General features: G+C 44.9%; 1 protein-coding gene across 1 annotated transcript in view; it reads left to right on the plus strand.

Moving 5' to 3' along the window:
* HDLBP (high density lipoprotein binding protein) overlaps positions 1-19,667 on the plus strand; it is a 60,132-nt gene that overhangs the window by 37,542 nt on the left and 2,923 nt on the right. The window contains exons 7-27 of the mRNA XM_081864112.1: positions 1,646-1,861; positions 2,271-2,477; positions 3,213-3,320; positions 4,722-4,826; positions 5,320-5,398; positions 5,921-6,060; positions 6,331-6,435; positions 7,888-8,001; positions 8,450-8,536; positions 8,677-8,808; positions 10,416-10,634; positions 12,744-12,965; positions 13,091-13,309; positions 14,130-14,268; positions 14,944-15,098; positions 15,497-15,601; positions 16,018-16,152; positions 17,419-17,562; positions 17,793-17,978; positions 18,867-18,983; positions 19,220-19,348. Coding sequence (XP_081720238.1) covers positions 1,646-1,861; positions 2,271-2,477; positions 3,213-3,320; positions 4,722-4,826; positions 5,320-5,398; positions 5,921-6,060; positions 6,331-6,435; positions 7,888-8,001; positions 8,450-8,536; positions 8,677-8,808; positions 10,416-10,634; positions 12,744-12,965; positions 13,091-13,309; positions 14,130-14,268; positions 14,944-15,098; positions 15,497-15,601; positions 16,018-16,152; positions 17,419-17,562; positions 17,793-17,978; positions 18,867-18,983; positions 19,220-19,348 — 3,063 coding nt within the window. The remainder of the gene's footprint in view (positions 1-1,645; positions 1,862-2,270; positions 2,478-3,212; positions 3,321-4,721; positions 4,827-5,319; positions 5,399-5,920; positions 6,061-6,330; positions 6,436-7,887; positions 8,002-8,449; positions 8,537-8,676; positions 8,809-10,415; positions 10,635-12,743; positions 12,966-13,090; positions 13,310-14,129; positions 14,269-14,943; positions 15,099-15,496; positions 15,602-16,017; positions 16,153-17,418; positions 17,563-17,792; positions 17,979-18,866; positions 18,984-19,219; positions 19,349-19,667) is intronic.

The raw sequence follows: 19,667 nt of genomic DNA on the forward strand, positions 1-19,667 counted from the left end.
TGGCACCACCTTTTGATGACAATTCCAGGAAACGCACATATAACACACCCATTTTTCCCACAACAATCATCAATATGTAGAGCGGCCCGAAGGCATGAGGCTGGTTAGACAATTGGAGGGTTTCTGGGAAACAGGTTACTCTTGAGTTGGGTTCTCTGGAATAGGGAGATCATCCCTTACCTCCTAGGCTTTTTGGTTATTTCAGTTGCCTTTCCAGATGCCTTGCATCTGCACTTTCAGCCACTGCATATGCAATTCTGTCCACAGACTGTCCGAAACCAAACCAAGTCCCCTATTCCATTCCCCATACAGTGGTGCCCCACAAGACGAACGCCTCGCAAGACGGAAAACCCGCTAGACGAAAGGGTTTTCCGTTTTGGAGGCGCTTCGCAAGACGAATTTCCCTATGGGCTTGCTTCGCAAGACGACAGCCCATAGGGAAATCTCCGGGACAGTGGGGAAGCGCAGCTCGTCTTCCCCACTGTCCTCGGACCTCCTCCGAAGCCTGGCGGCGGGGCGGGGACACCTCCTCCCGCCGCCGGGCTTCGGAAGGATGCCCCGATGCCGGGCGGCGAGGCGGGAACGCCTCCCCCCGCCGCCCGGCATCGGAACGATGTCCCGAAGCCGAGCGGCGGGGCGGGAAAGCCTCCCCCCGCCGCCCGGCTTCGGGGCATCGTCCCGATGCCGGGCGGCGGGGCAGGAACGCCTCCCCCCGCCGCCCGGCTTCGGGGCATCGTCCCGATGCCGGGCGGCGGGGCGAGAAAGCCTCCCCCCGCCGCCTGGCATCGGAACGATGTCCCGAAGCCGGGCGGCGGGGCCGCGAAGCCTGGGCGCGCTGGCAACTCTCCGCAAGGAGCGCTCCCGCTGCTTGCGGAGAGGTCCGCGAAGCCTGTCCTGGACCTCTTCTGAAGGCAGGCGGGGGGCAAAAGTCTTTGTCCCCCCTGCTTGCCTTCCCAGGGGCTTTTAAATCGCCCGGACAGCGGAGAAGTCCTCCGCTGTCCCGGGCGATTTTAAAATGCCGCCCGCCAGAAGAGGTCGGGGGAAGGCGGTTTCCATAGGAACGCATTAATTGATTTTCAATGCATTCCTATGGAAAACCGTGCATCGCAAGACGAAAAACTCGCAAGACGAAGAGACTTGCAGAACGAATTAATTTCGTCTTGCGAGGCACCACTGTATATTTGGGGATTACATGGACTGTTAAGAATAAACACTGATGCAGCAATCTCGGTGAACTGTATCATATAATAGTCTTCCCGCACCCCACTCTTTTCCTTGTTCTTCTGGACTCTTGTTTTGAGTTCCCTCTGCCTTCAATGTCCTTCCTTTATCCCACACTCCACAACACTTCTAATAACCTTGCTGATCCAGGCTCTGCTTTTAACAGGCCACATGTCTGCAGCCCGGTCAGGTTATCCAGGGTGCCACTTTTGGGGAAGGGAGGAATAATGCTTCAGGAAAAGCTGGAGGCATGTGAACATCAGTCTCAAGAGCTTCACACTAAGGAGTATAGGAATTTCAGTGAAATTCCTGTAGGCTTGACATCCTTTGGTAACGTCTGCTTGGAACACTTCTTTCCTTGCAATGTTAGGCTTTGCTGTGTAGGAAAAACAATAGAACGTGCACATATTGCTTTATTTCCCAGGATAAGCGTGCAGTTGAAAGGTTGGAGGTGGAGAAGGTATACCATCCTTTCATTGCTGGCCCTTTCAACAAGCTGGTCGGTGAGATCATGCAGGAGACAGGGACACGCATAAACATCCCACCTCCCAGCGTCAACAGAACGGAGATAGTCTTCACTGGAGAAAAGGAGCAGCTGGCCCAAGCAGTTGCTTGTGTTAAGAAGATCTACGAGGAGAAGGTAAGGTTCTTCGTGGTCTCTGAGCAGTGCCACATTGCACAGACCAGCCCTGGGTTGTATTTTCCCTCTGATTTGTGGGGTGCTCTTCCCTGTCTAGTTTTCCCTTCACCTCCACAAATGTGAATTGGGACAGACGTATAGTGTTCTCATTCTTTGCAGCTTGCGACAGATGCTCACCAGGAGAGCACACTACCTACAGAATCATGAGACTTGCTCACTGGAACTTATGCACACAGATTCACTGATGGCTTGATTAGCTAATCAAGATTATGTAGCACATACAGACAAGTTTCTTTTTCTCGTCTGCCCCATTTCTAATCCTAGAGATTTCCTGGTGGCTTCCCCAACGCACCCCCTTTCTTTTTCCCTAGCCCTTATTACTCATGCCTTAGCTCCTTTCTCCCTACAGAAGAAGAAGACTACCACCATTGCTGTGGAGGTGAAGAAGTCCCAGCATAAGTACGTCATCGGTCCCAAAGGGAACTCCCTGCAGGAGATCTTGGAGAAAACTGGAGTCTCGGTCGAGATACCACCCACAGACAGCAGCTCAGAGACTGTGATACTGCGTGGCGAACCTGAAAAGCTTGGGCAGGCACTGACTGAAGTCTATGCCAAGGTAACCAGGTTGCCACGCAGCTAGGCCTTTCTGGTAGTCAGTACGTTTGTTAGGATTGCTATATTGCTGGAATGCAGCATGGCTCAGAATGCATACATATATATGTGTGTTCAGTTACAATCAACAATGGGGACAACATTTTTTGCTGCATGAAATGGGGGGCACATGTGAGTGAAGCGGGTGGTGGCAGCCGGCATTAACTGGACACAGATTCCACACCCCTACGCCAGACACATAAACAAAGAGACAGCCTTCACCCTTTCTCTGTGCAGGGATGGGGAGGTTCTGTCATGTGCTTACCCCCTGCTACTCAGTTGTTTAGTGCTGGGAACAGGTGAGGAGAGCTCCTATTGGAGTGCTACTCAGCTATTCCTAGGGCTATTTCGCTGGGCAGTGCGGGGGGTGGGAGTGGGCTTTGAATTCAGGTGCAGTGTGGGCCTCATGGCATTCAGGTGAGGGCCACGGTTGGGCCTTGGGCAATTGTGATGTGATAATAAACTTTCACAAATGCTGCATAAAAATGCTAATAGATAGCTGTTATAATACAATAATATTATTAAGCTGTTGTGTTTTGCTGAACACTGCAACTTCTTGTCTGGTACCTGACAAGATCCTTCAGCTAAGGATACTGGATTGTGATGGGAACTAGAGTGATCCGGCATCTGAGTGGTTTGAGTTAATGCATATTGCTAATTGAATTTTAAATTTCTTCATAACAACACTGTCCTTTTTCAGGCCAACAGTTTCACAGTCTCCTCTGTCTCCGCCCCCTCTTGGCTTCACCGTTTCATCATTGGCAAGAAAGGGCAAAACCTGGCCAAAATCACCCAGCAAATGCCAAAGGTATGAGCATCTCAAAAGTGAATTCTCACCTATTGGCGTTGGAATTGAGGAATTGTTAGATTACAATGTCTCAGAAGGTGTGCGTGCACATATATATCATTAGCTCTGAGGCAGACTTGTAGTCTGAGGGACAAAGTTTGCAGAGTCTCACCTTGGTCTTCCTAGAAGGAATAGAGAAATTGAAACCTTGAAAGCCCTTGTGGCTTTTTACCATGCTTTGGGGGCATTCTGAAACATGAGCCAGAGATTCCAGGTAACTTCTACTCTTGTGAAATTGGGAGAAATTAAGTTGGCAGCAAGACAGAAATGAGAAAGCAGATTCCACCTGTCACTATCTCCCATTTTAGATAGGATTAGCTTTTCAGAGACACTTGAATTTGTGGTGGTTGTGCTTTTGTGTTTATTTTATCTTAACTGTAAAAAAACAAAACAATTTCACCACAAATAGGGCCAAATAGCAGCTAAACACAGCCAGTGAAAAAACTTAGTGCTCCTCAAAGTTTGCATATAATTTTCAACTAATGCCTTAGTTGTTTTCTGTAAATAACCTATTAATTAAATATTTGATGGAAAAATACAGTTTTGAATCACCTTGTTCTGAATGTTCACTAAAAAACATCTTTGAAAATTATATAGAATAAGAATATAAAAAACCCAAAAAGTTATAATATATAGAGAAACTGAAGTGTACTGATAAAGGCCATTCCATACAGTTTCTAAAAAGACGAGTAGAGCAAGATACATTGAAATTAAATATTGATATACATAGTGAAAAAAGTGGAGCACGCTTTAGTCAAGTATATTTTACTGAATCAACCATATTATTTTAATATGTGCAGATTTAAGCTGTGTGAATCATCATGGACATACGAAATAAAGCCATACATCCCATATCACAAAAATTGTTCTGCTTTGTCCTCTTCCAACTGTAAGCTTTTCTAAAAAGGGTATATCCCACACTTCATTATACCACAATAAAAGATTGGCACTTACTCGGTCTTTCCAATGGCTATGACCAGCTGTTCGTGTGTGATACCATCTGTAAAAAGAGGGTAGCTCATGCCTAAGGTTTAGTGAAGTAGATGCTTGTTGAGTGAGGCTGGGGAGGGAATTCCACCAATGGAGTGCCACCTCAAAGAAAGCTTTGTTCTACTAGGCAACTGTCTCTCACCCAAAGCTTCAGTTGGCTAGAATAAGGCTTCAGCACATGTTTTTAACCATGAAGTAGTTTCCTAGATCCTACCCCTCCTTCCCATCTTTAGAAAACACAAGTTCAAGGGGTTTCTTGCAGCATCTCCGCTTGCAGGCAAAAGCCACATTGCCACTTTCATTCCCCTGCCATTACATGGATCCCTCTTCGGTAGTTTCATGCTGATGCTGAATTTTCTCCCTTACTGGAAGGTTCACATAGAATTCACTGAAGGAGAAGATAGAATCACTCTGGAGGGACCCACTGAAGATGTCAACATGGCTCAAGAACAAATCGAGAACATGGTCAAGGATCTGGTGAGTTAAGAAGCCCTAGTTTGATTTTGTGTGGCCATCTTATCAAAATGGAAGGTGCAGATGCAAGCCATCATCACTCAGAACTATCAAGCCTCATATTGTGTCCTCCTACTTCGATTAAATATGCAATTTATATTCCATAGCAAAGCAAGTGCACTGAGTTCAGTGGAGTTGACATCTGGTATGTGTGCTTAGGACTGCAGTTCTGGAGACAAAAGGAGGCTGTTGATTTTTTTCAATGGAATGGCCATAAAGGGAACAAAGAGCTGTGTTAGAAACATAATCTGGGTCAAGTGATGGTGAAACTGCTGAGTGTCCCCAAGCTGTGTGCTCTTTGCTCAGGCTTGAGCTACTTTCCTCAACAGGACATCTGGATCCAATAGTGGCTAGTTATCTATTGTGTCATGGCTGATGTTGCTGTCCTGTTTCTGTTCTTTGTTCCTCGGCTAGAGGAGTATGTGTTTCTGGCTAACTGTGGTGTGCACTTTTGCAGATTAACCGGATGGATTATACTGAAATCAATATTGACCATAAATTCCACAGACATCTCATTGGAAAGAGTGGAGCCAACAGTGAGTTAAATGCTTGTTCAGTGTCTCCCTGTGTGTGTAATATGTGTTGCTGTTGTCCCTGTTAGAGATAACCTACAATCTCATCTCTCTGGGTCTCTAGCTGTACTTCTGGGTCTCTAGGTTCTGGAGAACTAATAATGTGCTCTCTGCAAATATGGGAGGTCCTTCTTGAGAAACTTTCTTAATTTGTTTCTGGTTAGAATAGATAACAGAAAATGTCGAGTGGGGGGGGGATCTTGGGAAAATAACCTCTGCATGCCTCATCCCACCCAATTCCTAATTATTCTATTGAACACAGTTTCCAATGGGAAGATATGTGTCTCTTTCTTAAAACATCGTGTTGACTAAGCATTGAAATCCCGCTGCCCCCTCTGCTAGTTTGTCCTCTGTGAATAGGTCAGTGTCTCCTACAGCGCAAGTAATCCTTAAAGGAGAAAGCCTCTTGTTCTGAAACTCTGAAGCCTTGATTGCAGAGCATATGCAGTGGACGAGTGTTCTTAGCAGAATCTTTTTGATTTGCAGTCAACAGGATTAAGGATCAGTACAAAGTGTCTGTGCGAATTCCTCCAGACAATGAGAAGAGCAACCTCATCAGAATTGAAGGAGACCCTCAGGGAGTTCAAGAGGCCAAGAGAGAGCTGCTGGAACTTGCATCGCGTATGGTGAGCCATGGAGAACTGGACTGTGTCCAGGAGAGAAGTGTTAACTACTAGCGAGGCTTCCTGCCAAACTTTCCCACACACCAGGGAAGCGATTCTGTTTTATCTCTCTACCTGGGTGGTGCGTCATTGTGGTGACGTTTGTGGGTTGTCAAACTTTGCAGCTTGGCTGGTTGGTAGATCTGCCTGTTGTACAAGTGTGAATAAAATACATGTGTTTCAAGCATGGGGACTTTTAATCATGGAGACTCCCACCCCATTTTTCCTCCCCAGGAAAATGAACGCACAAAGGACCTGATCATTGACCAGAAATTCCATAGAACTATCATTGGGCAGAAGGGTGAACGGATTCGGGATACCCGGGATAAATTTCCAGAGGTAACAAAAGTCTTTGAAACACACACACGACAGAGAGACAGATTAAAATGTATTTTTATATTGACTTGATTACAGGCATCTCCCCGCTTGCACGTGATCAGCCTGCATGTGACTGCTGACACTCGCACCATTTTCAGTGCCTAAAGGGTGTGGGGCGAGGCGGTCTTATGCACGTCCTGCTGATGCATGCGGTGACCAGGAATGGAACCCCCATGCAATTGGGGGTTGCATAGTGCTCTTAAATGGGGCCCCTAGTGGCTTCCTATTCACTCTCCGCAGCAACTCTAATGTCCTAGACCATTCACTTGGCCCCAATATTTCTTTATTTAAAATTTAAAAAGGCATCAGGTTGGCAGAATCATTGCCTATTTGGTACATCCTGTCTGTGTTTTTTCTCTCCCTCAAAATAGTTTCAACTGTTCGTAGGAGGCTCCTTCTTTCATGCTTTTCTGACACATCCCTCTCCTCATAAATGTAAAACAGCCTTTCATTGAAGTCAAGACAACACTGTCTCTTTCAGCTTACATAGCGGGAAGGAGATACCCAAAACTTTACGTTTGACTTTCTTCAGTAATGTTTTATTCTGGATTACAGTGGTGCCTCGCAAGACGAAATTAATCCGTTCCGCGATTCTCTTCGTATAGCGGTTTTTTCGTCTTGCGAAGCAAGCCCATTGACAGCTTAGCGGATTAGCGCTATTAGCGGTTTAGCGGCTTTTAGCGATCAGCTGAGAAGCGGCTTATCAGCAGATCAGCTGATTAGCGGCTTAGGAAAAGGGCGAAAAAAGCGAAAAAAACCCGTGGGAACTCGCAAGATTTTTTCGTCTTGCGAAGCAACCCCATAGAGAAATTCGTTTAGCGAAGCGCCTCCAAAACGGAAAACCCTTTCGTCTAGCGGGTTTTCCGTCTTGCGAGGCGTTCGTCTTGCAGGGCACAACTGTATTTTAATTGATGTTTTAATGTGCCGTAAACCGCTTTGAGATTTTTTTTCTTTAAAATATAAAGCGGTATAGAAATGAAATCAATAATATAATTTAGAAAATCAAAGCTCTGTCTTTGGTTCAAAGCATTCTGGGTCTCACCTGAAGTCGTCCAAAGTAAAGCAGCCTCCTATCCCGGTTCTTTCTTTCTTCCTTCCTTTCTTAATTTCTGTGCCTCTTAAGAAATAATGTTTGGAGGTGCTGTTTTAGACACATGGCTGTGGGTGTTAGCCAACTATTGCAGCAGAGTGGGGTTTTTATTTTACTGTTCCTTCTCTTTTATCTACTTCTCACTCATATTACATTGTGCTAATTCACCTATAGCAAGATGATATCATATAGCAATAACTAGTATAGGGCCATGTCTTGGAGCACAGAGGAAAACTCTGAGTTTTGAATTCCACAGTATGGAAATAACCTCCTGGGACTCAGCAACCTGTTTAACATTATCTTGGATTAACTATTTCTTGCAGGTTATTATCAACTTCCCAGATCCTTCACACAAGAGTGACATTGTCCAACTTAGAGGACCCAAGAATGAGGTGGAAAAATGCACAAAGTACATGCAGAAGATGGTGGCAGATCTGGTAGGTGATCATCTCTGCCTCTGCTTTCGGTTTGGTTTGCAAATACAGGGGCTTTGTTAGTGCTAAGCATTCTACTAAATCAAGCATGGGGAACCAGTGGTATATATGCCTCAATGAGATCCAGCAGGGTTATTAATTTGGCTCATGAGGCCATTTCCTGCAAGCCACACTTACCTGTGCTTCAGCTGGTGTAATTTAGGACATGGAGTGTGAGTCAGGAAAAGACACAGCTCCCTGCCAAAAGTGGGGTTTGCTGGCACTGTGAGTCAGAGGATTGGCAATGCTTTCAAACCTCTGCCACTTTTCCTTTGTGGCTTGATTTCAAACCACGTGGGCAAAGGAAGACTTCACCAGAGAAGAGTAAAACATAGGTAAAGTCACATTTACTCATACAACTTTGTGCCTATTCTTTGTTCCATTCATCCATCCATGCTTCCTTTCTTGTAAGGTTGAAAACAGCTACTCCATTTCAGTTCCCATCTTCAAACAATTCCACAAGAACATCATTGGGAAAGGAGGTGCAAATATCAAAAAGGTGAGACTTCCTTGATTCTTCCTTGTTATCCTTGTAGTTTGTTACTTCTCAGTATTTCTGATACCTCCTGTTAGATATTTGGCCCAGGAGGCAGCCATGTCTGTTCCTTTAACTTTTTTTTTTTTTTGTCATTGCTATAGATCCGTGAGGAATGCAGCACCAAGATTGATCTCCCAGCAGAGAATAGCAATTCGGAGACAATTATCATTACAGGGAAAAGAGCCAACTGTGAAGCTGCTCGCAATCGGATTCTCTCCATCCAAAAAGAGTTGGTAAGACAAACAGCCCTTTCAGCATAACAGCTATTACCATTTTCAGTAAAAAAAAGTTGCATGCAGATTGATTCAGTTTCCTTAGAGAAACCACAACTTTCTTGGGCAACGTCTTGGTTTTCTTGGGGGCATGTGTGTTAGTTTTCCTTTTGGCTTTATCAGACATCACTCACCAAATATTCCAGGTGAACTGCCATCCAGAAATCAAAAGATCTTGGTTGTCCCTCAACTGTTCCTGATAAAAGCCACATAATCAAAAGGTCACAATGCTGGGAAGATGTTTGGGCTTGTATTACAGTAACCCTCAAGTGGAAAGGGATTCTGAAGTAAATTCCAGAAGTCAAATTTGAAGAGGTAGCATTTCTGAGAAATAATCACACTGTTTATTTGCAAGAGAGATTTTGTGGTGGTGGCTTTGTGGGAGGTTTCTGTCAGTTACTGATTTAGAGTTGCACTTAAGTCCTTGAATCATAGCAGTTTAGATTCTGTGGAAGCTTTTCCTCAAGGGATTCCCCTCCCCATCTAGTACAGTGTGTGCTACAACTAAAAACAACAACCCACTGAACACTATATACTATGGAAACCCTTGGTGACTGACCATAAAATAAATATGTTTATATAGTACATCTTCTACAGTAAACATGTAGAATGAACATAGAGCCAGAAACTCCTCCATGCTGAAGATCTCAAAGTATATCTGAAACACATTGTTTTGGCACAGGGATGGGGGACCTATAGCCCTCTGATGCTGCTGTTTGATTACAAGTCCCATTGGTCCCAACCAGCATAACCAAAGGTGATGAGGGATGATTATAGTCTAATGACATTTGGAGGACTGTAGCTTTCACATCCCTGCATTTTCAGGATGTCCTCTTGCCTGCTTTCCCACTGCTACTGGATCAGAAATCTTTTAACTTTAAATAGAAACCTCTCAGGCAAAAAGAATTGCCATGTCATATCTGCCCTCTCATCGCTGGCATGCAGAAATTAAGCAGCCGGCCAGATTTTGTGGCTAGCTCTTTAGGTATTTGTTTGAAAGCAGCAGAGGTATGTCTAAGCGATGTGCTGTTGACGCTTCAGTTCTTCTCTCCACTTTCCTTCTGCCGCTTTCACCAGCAGCTGAGAAAAGAGAAACCTAAACAGGTTGTTCTGTGTGCATTTAATATGCAATGAATTGGGGACCTCTGTAAAAAAAGAGAAGGGCGGGCAGGATTTTTCAACTTACATCCATCTGATCTGAGGTTTAATATGAAGGTATCTCTGAATAACAGCTATTCCTTTTGCTGTGAGGAGGACCCTCCCCTAGAACTCCGTGTTGAAGCACATAGGCGGGCTTCTGTGGGGGTAGTGCTGCCTGATGCAGTCAGTGACTGTCATTTGCTGACACATCCAGCTGGTTCCTGGCATGAGTCCCAGATTCCCTCTGCCAGTCTTAGTTTTGAATAAGAAATAATGGGGGTGGGGGGGACTTCCTGAGCACATAGTTGGGGAGAGGGAAGTTCTTTGTGCCTTCCTACAATTTCTCTGCATGAGGGAAGAGGGGGGAAAGCCTAAATACCTCTTCTTTTCTGTCCGTGCCTCTCCCTGCCCCCTTGCTGTTGCCCCAGGCTAACATTGCAGAGGTGGAGGTCTCCATCCCTTCCAAGCTGCACAACTCGCTCATTGGTGCCAAAGGTCGTTTCATTCGCTCCATCATGGAGGAATGCGGTGGGGTTCACATCCACTTCCCCACAGAAGGCTCCGGCAGCGATACAGTCACCATCAGGGGCCCTGCCCAGGACGTTGAAAAGGCCAAGAAACAGCTCCTACAACTGGCAGAAGAGAAGGTAGGAACCGTGGATGTGGAAAAATAGGTGCTGCCGGCACAGTTCCTATGGATAAGCTCTGAATTTGTGGTCACAAGGAAATCACTGCGGCAAAAATTTACATATTCCCAGTGGGGGATTAACTACTAATAGGAAATAAAGTTGGCAGTTGCTAGCCTATTATGCCAAACTCTGCTTCCATTTTATGGCTGGCTGTGCCCCATACCGTCATATTTTGACTGATGGGCCTTAGAAATTTTCAGCTCTCTCAGGTGATCCCTGGGGATAGAAAGTTTGAGAACTCCTGGTCTCTTCTAACTAGAATTAGTGCTCCAGGGTCTCAGGCACAGGTCTTGCCTGGACCTGCTACCTAAAGGCAATTTAACTATGGACTCCAAGATCAGACATGCAGTACATTTACTCTGCCACTAAAATATGGCTGCTCCCGAAATTTATTCCCTTCCTGCTAATAGTTAATCCAACAGGGTTGCTAAAGGTGATTGAGAATTTATTGTACGTCACTGTGCTATGAAACGTTCTCCCTCACTCGCTTTGCCTGGTGTTTGGAGCAGGGGATTATTGCTTTAATAATTGCAGCTGACTATATTTATACTTGAAAGGGGGGGCAACTTGAGCTGCTCCTTCCTTCTGTTGGAGACTCAGCTGGGTACGAAAGAATATGCAGCTTGTCTGGAATTTTGGCTTCTCTTGGAGCCTTCAGAGCAACTTCCTGGAACTTTACAGGCCCAGGCTTCATCCTGAGCTACTCAGAACTGACTCTCTCTGTTTACTAACTAAATAAACACCCTTTACGTGCAAGTTCTTAGGTGCTGCTTTGAAAACAGCATGTCCTAAATCTTCAGAACAGGTGGAATCTGCCTATGCTGCATTTAATGGCAGGGTGTTTGGCCCTGTCAGGTTACTTAACAGCAAGCTGCTGTTGGGCTCCTCTGTCTAGCTATAATGTCTCACTCCATTTGTCTGCAGCCCTGAGGCTGGTCTCTCCACTAGAGGCAAATTCAGAGCCATTGCAGAATCTCAAAGCACTTTCTTTGGCATACTTTCCTGGTTTCTAGCAGACGAAGCATTTCATTTGTCTTTTACTACATATGCAGCTCTCAGTTCGTTCTTCGGTGCAGTTGAAGGTAGCCCTCGTAGCAACTCTCAGGGGTGGTTAAGAGTTGAGAGAAAGTGTCTTGTCCAAGGTCACAGTGAGTGTTAGGGATTAAGCAGAGATTTGAACAGAAGTCTTCTCTGGTTCTACTCTCCTCTGTACCGCCCTTTGAGGGTGTGGTGGAAGAGTGCTGAAACAATGGAGCAGAGTACTTTCTCGTCAGTTCCTGGCATCTCCCAGATAGGGCAAGAAAGGGCTCGTTTCTGAAACCTTGGAGAGCCACTGCCACACACAGTAAATGATACGAAGCTAGGTAGACTAATGGTCTAACTCTACATCAAACAGCTTCCCATGTTTTATCATCTAACTTTAGAAAAAGTATTCATTGTACATATATTTAGGGCATGATCCTCTCTAACGTGAGCACCCGCTGCACATGCATAGAGGGGATTGCTTATAGAGCCATTGGAATATTTCCTGTGACAAGCAAAGTAGCTATATGCAAACTTATTCAATTTAGCATGATTTGTACAGATAATTTGACTTTTGCTGGACTGCAGTGTTTGTTTGTTTAAGTATAAGTATACAGGGCAGGATTCACCTAACAAACCGTGTCAGCAGAAACTCTGTGCAATGGTGCTCCCCCCCCCTGTGTCCCCCCCAACTGAATTTGGCTCTGGGGGTGTCATGAAAAACCCCAGAGCAGTGCAGAGAGAGACCATCTGTGCAAGCTAATATGCTTGTGACAGATGGAACGTTTGTAATAGTGCAACTCTGAAACCTGCCAACAGAGTTCTGCTTCTGTGTATGAACATTGCTTAACTCCTACCTTTCATGCCTTGAAAAGGGATTTTAACCTGATTTATTCCAAGCATCTGGATCTCAAAGCTGTTAACCTCCACAGATTTTTCAGTAGGACTGTCATATTAGTTTTCTCCAGTAGAAATGGCAACAAAAATGTAAAGAAATACCTCCAAATCCTGATGCGTGTATTTTTGTTTATTCCTGCTGTTTAGCAAACAAAGAGTTATACTGTGGACTTGCGTGCCAAACCGGAGTACCACAAGTTCCTGATTGGCAAAGGAGGCGGTAACATTCGCAAGGTGCGTGATAATACTGGGGCCCGGATTATCTTCCCCACCTCGGAGGACAAAGATCAGGAGCTGATTACTATCATGGGAACAGAGGAAGCTGTCAAAGAGGCCCAGAAGGAGCTGGAAGTGCTCATCAAGAACCTGGTGAGGAAAAGGATCTTTTCATTTGTCAATATGAAGGGATAACCTTTTGATGTTGACATATGGACTTAAGGGAGATCGTTGCCCTGGAGAATTTTTAGGCAGTGACGATGCCTTGTGTGTTTCAGGACAATGTGATTGAAGATTCCATGACGGTGGACCCTAAGCATCACCGGCACTTTGTCATCCGGAAAGGGCAGGTGCTACGGACCATTGCAGAGGAGTATGGGGGTGTGATGGTCAGCTTTCCACGCCCTGGCACACAGAGTGACAAGGTCACCCTTAAAGGAGCAAAGGACTGTGTGGAAGCGGCAAAGAAACGCATCTTGGAGATCATTGATGACTTGGTGAGTGTCCATGTTAGAGGAGCAGCCTTCCCCATGGTCACTCCCCCCCCCCCAAAGTCTAGTTGTTTTTGTTTCTGGTTTGGTCTAGCCTTTATTAAAAAAAACCACTGGGTGTATCATAAATTCTCATAACACCTGATAAACAAGCCTCTTTAGTTTCTAAGTTTTAGGTAAGAATTCTTAATTACTAATTATAGCCTTCTAATTGCAGCCAAAGTAAAGAAAGGGTTTGCTGGAACAGTCTGACCGTGACGTGCAGGAACCTGTTCTTTGCGATTTAATTTCATATAACCCTGGCATGTATTTCCTAACAGTCATACTTTTCTTCCATTATTGCACACATTATAGTCAACAAACAAACAATTCATAAATGCAGTACAGCATGCAATCTGATCCTGGCAGATTGAATCCATAACCTAAAATCCCATAGAACTTTGCTGTCCTAAGGATAGAGATGAGATTTTCAAGGAAAACAGAGACATTCTAAAACGAACATTTGGCAGTATTGGAAGGCACGCCGCAGAAGGACACTGAGAAGTTGTTAAAAATCACAGTAATAAAAATGGTATACCACACGTATCATCTGAAAATATTGGGCAGGATTCACCTCATCAGCAGGAGGGTGTCCTTTTGTCCATAGGGCTGCCCCCCCTGAGATTGGCTTTGGTGGGGTCAGGTCATACCCTAAAACAGCACACACAGGAAGTGAGGGATCATCTCACCCAGTAGAGTTTAAAATTGATGTGAGTTACTTTGGGAGGCAATCATTATCTGGAAAGTGGGATAAAAATAGGAATAAATTCTTTTCTCCTCCCCCTAGGAAGCCCAGGTGACAATAGAATGCACCATTCTTCAGAAGTATCACCGCTCTATTATGGGCCCCAAAGGTTCCAGGATCCAGCAGATCACCCGTGACCATGGTGTTCAGATCAAATTCCCAGACCGGGAGGAGAACGTGGGTACGAGATCTTACAAGCCTGCCAGTAAAAGCAGGCACCTGCGGGGGTGGGGAGCAACCCAAAAGTGCCTCATATCTTCTGAGATGCTTTCAGAGCTGTGGAAATCTGTAATTGTGCTTTAGAAGTGAAATGGCTATTTTTCATAGGTTTTTTTTTTTTTTTTTAAGCAACGCAATTTCCTTAATCCCAGATGTGTTGCCTTGGGAGTCGGCTGAATGTGGTCTCCATTTACTACAGACTTGTCTTAAGGGCAGCATACTTTCAGAGTTGGTTAATCGTCTTCCAAAAGCCAAGGTAGAATGGAAAACATGGCAAACTCTTAATGATTCTGTGCCTCTCCAAATAAGGCTATCCCACCACACATTGAGAACTGACAATTTAGGTGGGTAATTCTTTGTAGTTCATTTATGAGCAGTAGACCACATCCAAGATGTCAGCCAGCCAGACATCACTACTGGGAAACCAAAGAAACTTGGTGTGGAAGTTGGCTCTTGCATTTTTAACAGAGGATAATGATAAGTGGCACTTCAGACATGGCTTTTCTATGATCTGCCTAGGCCAGGAATTTTACAGTGAGAACAATCCATACCCCTAGGTGCCCTGGAGATAACAAGCTGGCAACTTCAGGCTAACCAGTTGAAAATGTAGTCACTCTTCTCACCTCTGTGATCATAGCTCCCACTGCAGAGTCGCCAGCCCAGGAGAATGGCAAAGAGGGTGGAGAAGGGAAGGAGAACAAAGAAACAGATCCTGGCTCCCCAAAGAAATGTGATACTATCATAATCTCTGGTCGTCGAGAGAAGTGTGAGGCAGCAAAAGAAGCCCTGCAGGTAAGATTATTTGTTGGCTGCTATGCCCTGAAAAAATACAGCTTTGCTTACTAGGTGCTGTAAAATGGCCCAACCATATTTTGCTCATAAGGATCTTTTAATTGTACGTGGCTCCGCTTAATTGACTATTAAATAATTTCCACTGAAGAAGCAGGATGTTGGCCTGAGTGGAAAAGGTAAATAATTGACCTCTTGAGGTGATTAGCTGTGGGACATTTTATGCAGCACCCACACTCAATATCTTGAATATTATTTTACTCTATGGCTTTGGTTTGACAGCTTCATGTGTTGCTGGGGTGAGAGTTTGTTTGGTGGGTTCTGGACAAGTACTTGTTGACAAAGTGATTCTTTTGCTTATAAGTTCTGCAGCTGGTGTAATTTCAGCCTTTCCTCTTCAGGCACTGGTTCCAGTTACCATTGAAGTAGAAGTTCCTTTTGACCTTCATCGTTTCATCATTGGTCAGAAGGGCGTTGGAATCAGGAAAATGATGGACGAGTTTGAGGTGAGCAGGCTCTCTGTTGACTCCTTCCATTTTTGGGCTTTGGAGAACAGATAGGCCAAAATATGAATACCACTCTTACTGATTATCCTAATGTTGAAACAGTCTTAAGGCCACTGAAGAGGTTTAGCACAATTTTTCCTCCATGTGCTTGCACATGCACCTGAGATGTACAATAACATATTTCCTGTTGTTCATTGTAGTGTTTTTTTGTGCTACAAGGAACTAAAGTAGCCTGTATAAACCCAGCAATGATACATTAAGGGTGGGTTTGGGGGGGGGTTGCAATTTTAAGTACTTGAGAATTCCAGTTCTTTGAAGAAATATTGATTGTGAAGGTTATGGGTGGCTGCAAAGATGCTCCTATACAACAACTGCCCACTCCTGACATAATGATAGCTGCCTGGAATTTTTTGTAGGTGAACATCCAAGTCCCTGCCCCAGAGCTTCAGTCTGACATCATCTCTATCAGTGGGCTTGCTGCTAACCTGGACCGTGCCAAGGCCAGACTTCTTGAGAGGGTGAAGGAGCTGCAAGCTGAGCAAGAGGATCGGGTATGTGTTGTGCCGGAACCATTGTGATTTGTCAGTCTCTCCCAGCTGCCTTGTCATATTAAAAACAATTAAAAGATCTATATTTTAGTCCTGCTTTATTTAAGAGTGGTGCTGTGGGAAGAGACACTGGGATCTTGTCAGCAGCCTTAAGCAGGATGAGTTAATGCAGACAATGCTTTAATGCCTAATGTTGGAAGGTGAGGAGTATGGCTCTCTGTAGTTCTGGGTTAGTAAGTATTCCTGCCATGAAGTCACTGTTGTCTTAGCACTGCCTCAATTGGCAGAACTTGCAGTTGAAGCTTAGACTGAAGTCCCAGACCATGTACCAAAACAACATTTCTGAATCATGAAATTTTGACTCTGGTTGCAAGGAAAAGCTTGGTGTGGGCATGAAGAGATGGTATGAAGCAAAACAAAGGAGGAAAAGTGAGCCAAGGGCTTTAATAATTTGGAGCATGAGAATTAGGAGTAATAAGATTTAAATCTATGGGTCATGGGTAGCGCTGTGGTCTAAACCACAGAGCCCTAGGGCTTGCTGATCAGAAGATTGGTGGTTTGAATCCCTGCAATGGGGTGAGCTTCTGTTACTCGGTCCCAGCTCCTGCCAACCTAACAGTTCAAAAGCAAGTCAAGTGCAAGTAGATAAATAGGTACCGCTCTGGCAGGAAGGTAACCGGCGTTTCTGTGCGCTGCTCTGGTTCGCCAGAAGCAGCTTAGTCATGCTGGCCACATGACCCAGAAGCTGTACGCCGGCTCCCTTGGCCAATAAAGCGAGATGAGTGCCACAACCCCAGAGTCATTCGCGACTGGACATAACGGTCAGGGGTACCTTTACCTTTACCTTTTAAGATTTAAATCTAAGAGGTTTATATCACATCGCTGCCACCTAGAAGAGAGTGGAAGGCTAAGGCAAAAGTATTCTCCCAATATGGGAGAGACAACAGGAGGCAGGGATGCTCTGTGGGCTTGTAAGATAATACTTCTTATGAAGACCAGTGTTTACAATGCAAGGTGCAAGTTTTTTTGTGATTCAGGTCCAATGTTCCAATAAGTTTTCTAAAAATTAAAACCATGTGAGCAAGGGCTTGATATTAAGGCATTATCAGCTCTAGGTGATGGGAGTTAAACATATTTTTTACTATCGTATGAGGACTCCTCTGTTATGTAGCTAAATCTGACATTTACCAAAGTTGGATATAAATAATTCACCTAATTAGAGACAGCAGCAGTGCAGATCCTTAAAAACATCCCTCTTGATCGTTCTAGGCTTTGCGAAATTTTAAGCTGACTGTTGCTGTGGAGCCCAGATACCACCCTAAAATCATTGGCAGGAAAGGGGCTGTGATCACTCAAATCCGCACAGAGCATGATGTCACTATACAGTTTCCAGATAAGGATGATGAATCTCAGGTGAGGAACTCCGGGAGAGCGGCTGGTATGGGGGAGGCTGTTTACACACATCCACAGAATGGAGGGTGCTTTCCTTTGAGCAGAGCTCCAATGAGCACCGTCTGCTCAATTTCCCTCATGGCCTCTTTGGCGGCCTTGTCGGGCTATTGGCCCTTGCTTGCCACAGAGGCCTGTGCTATGTGCTGCTGTCTTTAGGGGCCTGGGACTAACTCTTCAAACTTCCACCTCAGTCCCAGGATCAGATCACCATCACTGGTTATGAGAAGAATACTGAATCTGCCCGAGATGCCATCATGAAGATTGTTGGTGAATTGGAGCAGATGGTATCTGAGGACATCACTCTGGACCATCGTGTTCATGCCCGCATTATCGGAGCGCGGGGGAAAGCCATCCGCAAGATCATGGATGAGTTCAAGGTATGTAAAGGGTACATGGTATCTGATAGACATATGGTGTCATCTGTGACAACAGAGGTGTTTATTTTTGCTGAGTGTAATGAATGCATTCAAGAACCCTGGCACTTGGTTGGTTGTGCAGTGAGATTATGAGTACAGTCTTACCTTGGTTGTTGAACGCCTTGGACATTTTGGCTCCTGAACACTGCAAACCCAGAAGTGAGTGTTCTGGTTTGTGAACTATTTTTGGAAGCCGAACATCCAACGGGGCTTCCGCGGCTTCTGATTGGCTGCAGGAGTTCCCTGCATCCAATCAGAAGCCACACTTTGCTTTCTGAACATTTTGGAAGTCGAACAGACTTCCGGAACAGATTCCGTTCGACTTCCAATGTACAACTGTAGTGAGAAAATAACTTAGTGGCTGCCCAGACATGCACCCTTGCTTTTAGTAGTAACTGTAGATGGTCTCTAAACACCTTTAAGAGCATGTCAGGAAAAAATGCTGATGATTCAACTGAATTGCACAAGACAGGGCTTCCACTCAGTCACTGCACAGAAACAAAATCTGTAGAACTGTGAAAATATGACTACAACTTGATTTATATGCCAGGGATAGGGAATAGGGAATATATGCCAGGGATAGGGAACAGTTCCCATCGTCCCTGATTGTCCCATGCAGGCTGGGTGTGATGGGAGTTGTAGTTCAACAACATCTTGAAGACTACAGATTCTCCCATCGCTATTATATGGGGACCTAAACAAATTAAGCCAGGCCTCTCAATATTCTGGTATTGTCTTCATCACTCTGCTTTCTCTAGCCTTTTGGTGTATGGCATGTAGGGAAATGAGACAATTAAAGACCTATTTTCTCTTGATTTGTTAGCTGATCTGAAATCTTTGTCATTCCAGGTGGACATCCGGTTCCCCCAGAGTGGAGCTGCTGATCCAAATTGTGTGACTGTGACTGGACTCCCTGAGAATGTGGAGGAAGCCATTGATCATATCCTGAACCTGGAGGAGGAATATGTGAGTGTCAGAGTTCTTAAATCCAGGTAGTTTTTAGTACTTGAGAGAAGCCAGTATGTGGACCTTCCAAACTTCTCGGCTTGCTTCTTATGTATACACCACATATGGGTGATATCAAGAAAATACTGCTCCTTTTGCAGTATGTGTGTGTGTGTGTGTGTGTGTGAAATACACATGAATTTGTGCTGCGATAAACATCTCTAACTTGGACTACACTTGTTTGTATGGTGTTGCAGCTGGCAGATGTGGTGGATAATGAGGCAATGCAAGTCTACATGAAACCACCTGCTCATGGGGAAGCTAAGGCTGCATCAAAGGGATTTGTGGTGAGAGATGCCCCCTGGACACCAGGAAACACAGAGAAGGTAGGTGCTGCTTCCTTGATAGTTACTCTTCGTGCTGAAAGGATGGCCAGGACTTTGGCTGGAGAGATGAGTCCTTTCATTATGAAGTTAAGAGTCAGTCCTCTTATTAGTGTGTAGAGTGAAAAAGGAGGAAAAAGAAAAAGGGAAAATGGAGTGGTGCGAGAGACTCTGCCACCACTTTTGTTGTCACAATGCTCGTATCCGGTTAGGGGGCCAGCACACGGGTGCAAAATGGACTATGGAAGTCGATACCCCTGAAAAAACGCAATACGTATGCCCCTCTCTTCTGTCATCCTTTCTTTTTATTATCCTTTTTCTC

This window comes from Podarcis erhardii, assembly GCF_964252035.2.
Source record: "Podarcis erhardii genome assembly, chromosome: 5".
NCBI lineage: Eukaryota > Metazoa > Chordata > Lepidosauria > Squamata > Lacertidae > Podarcis > Podarcis erhardii.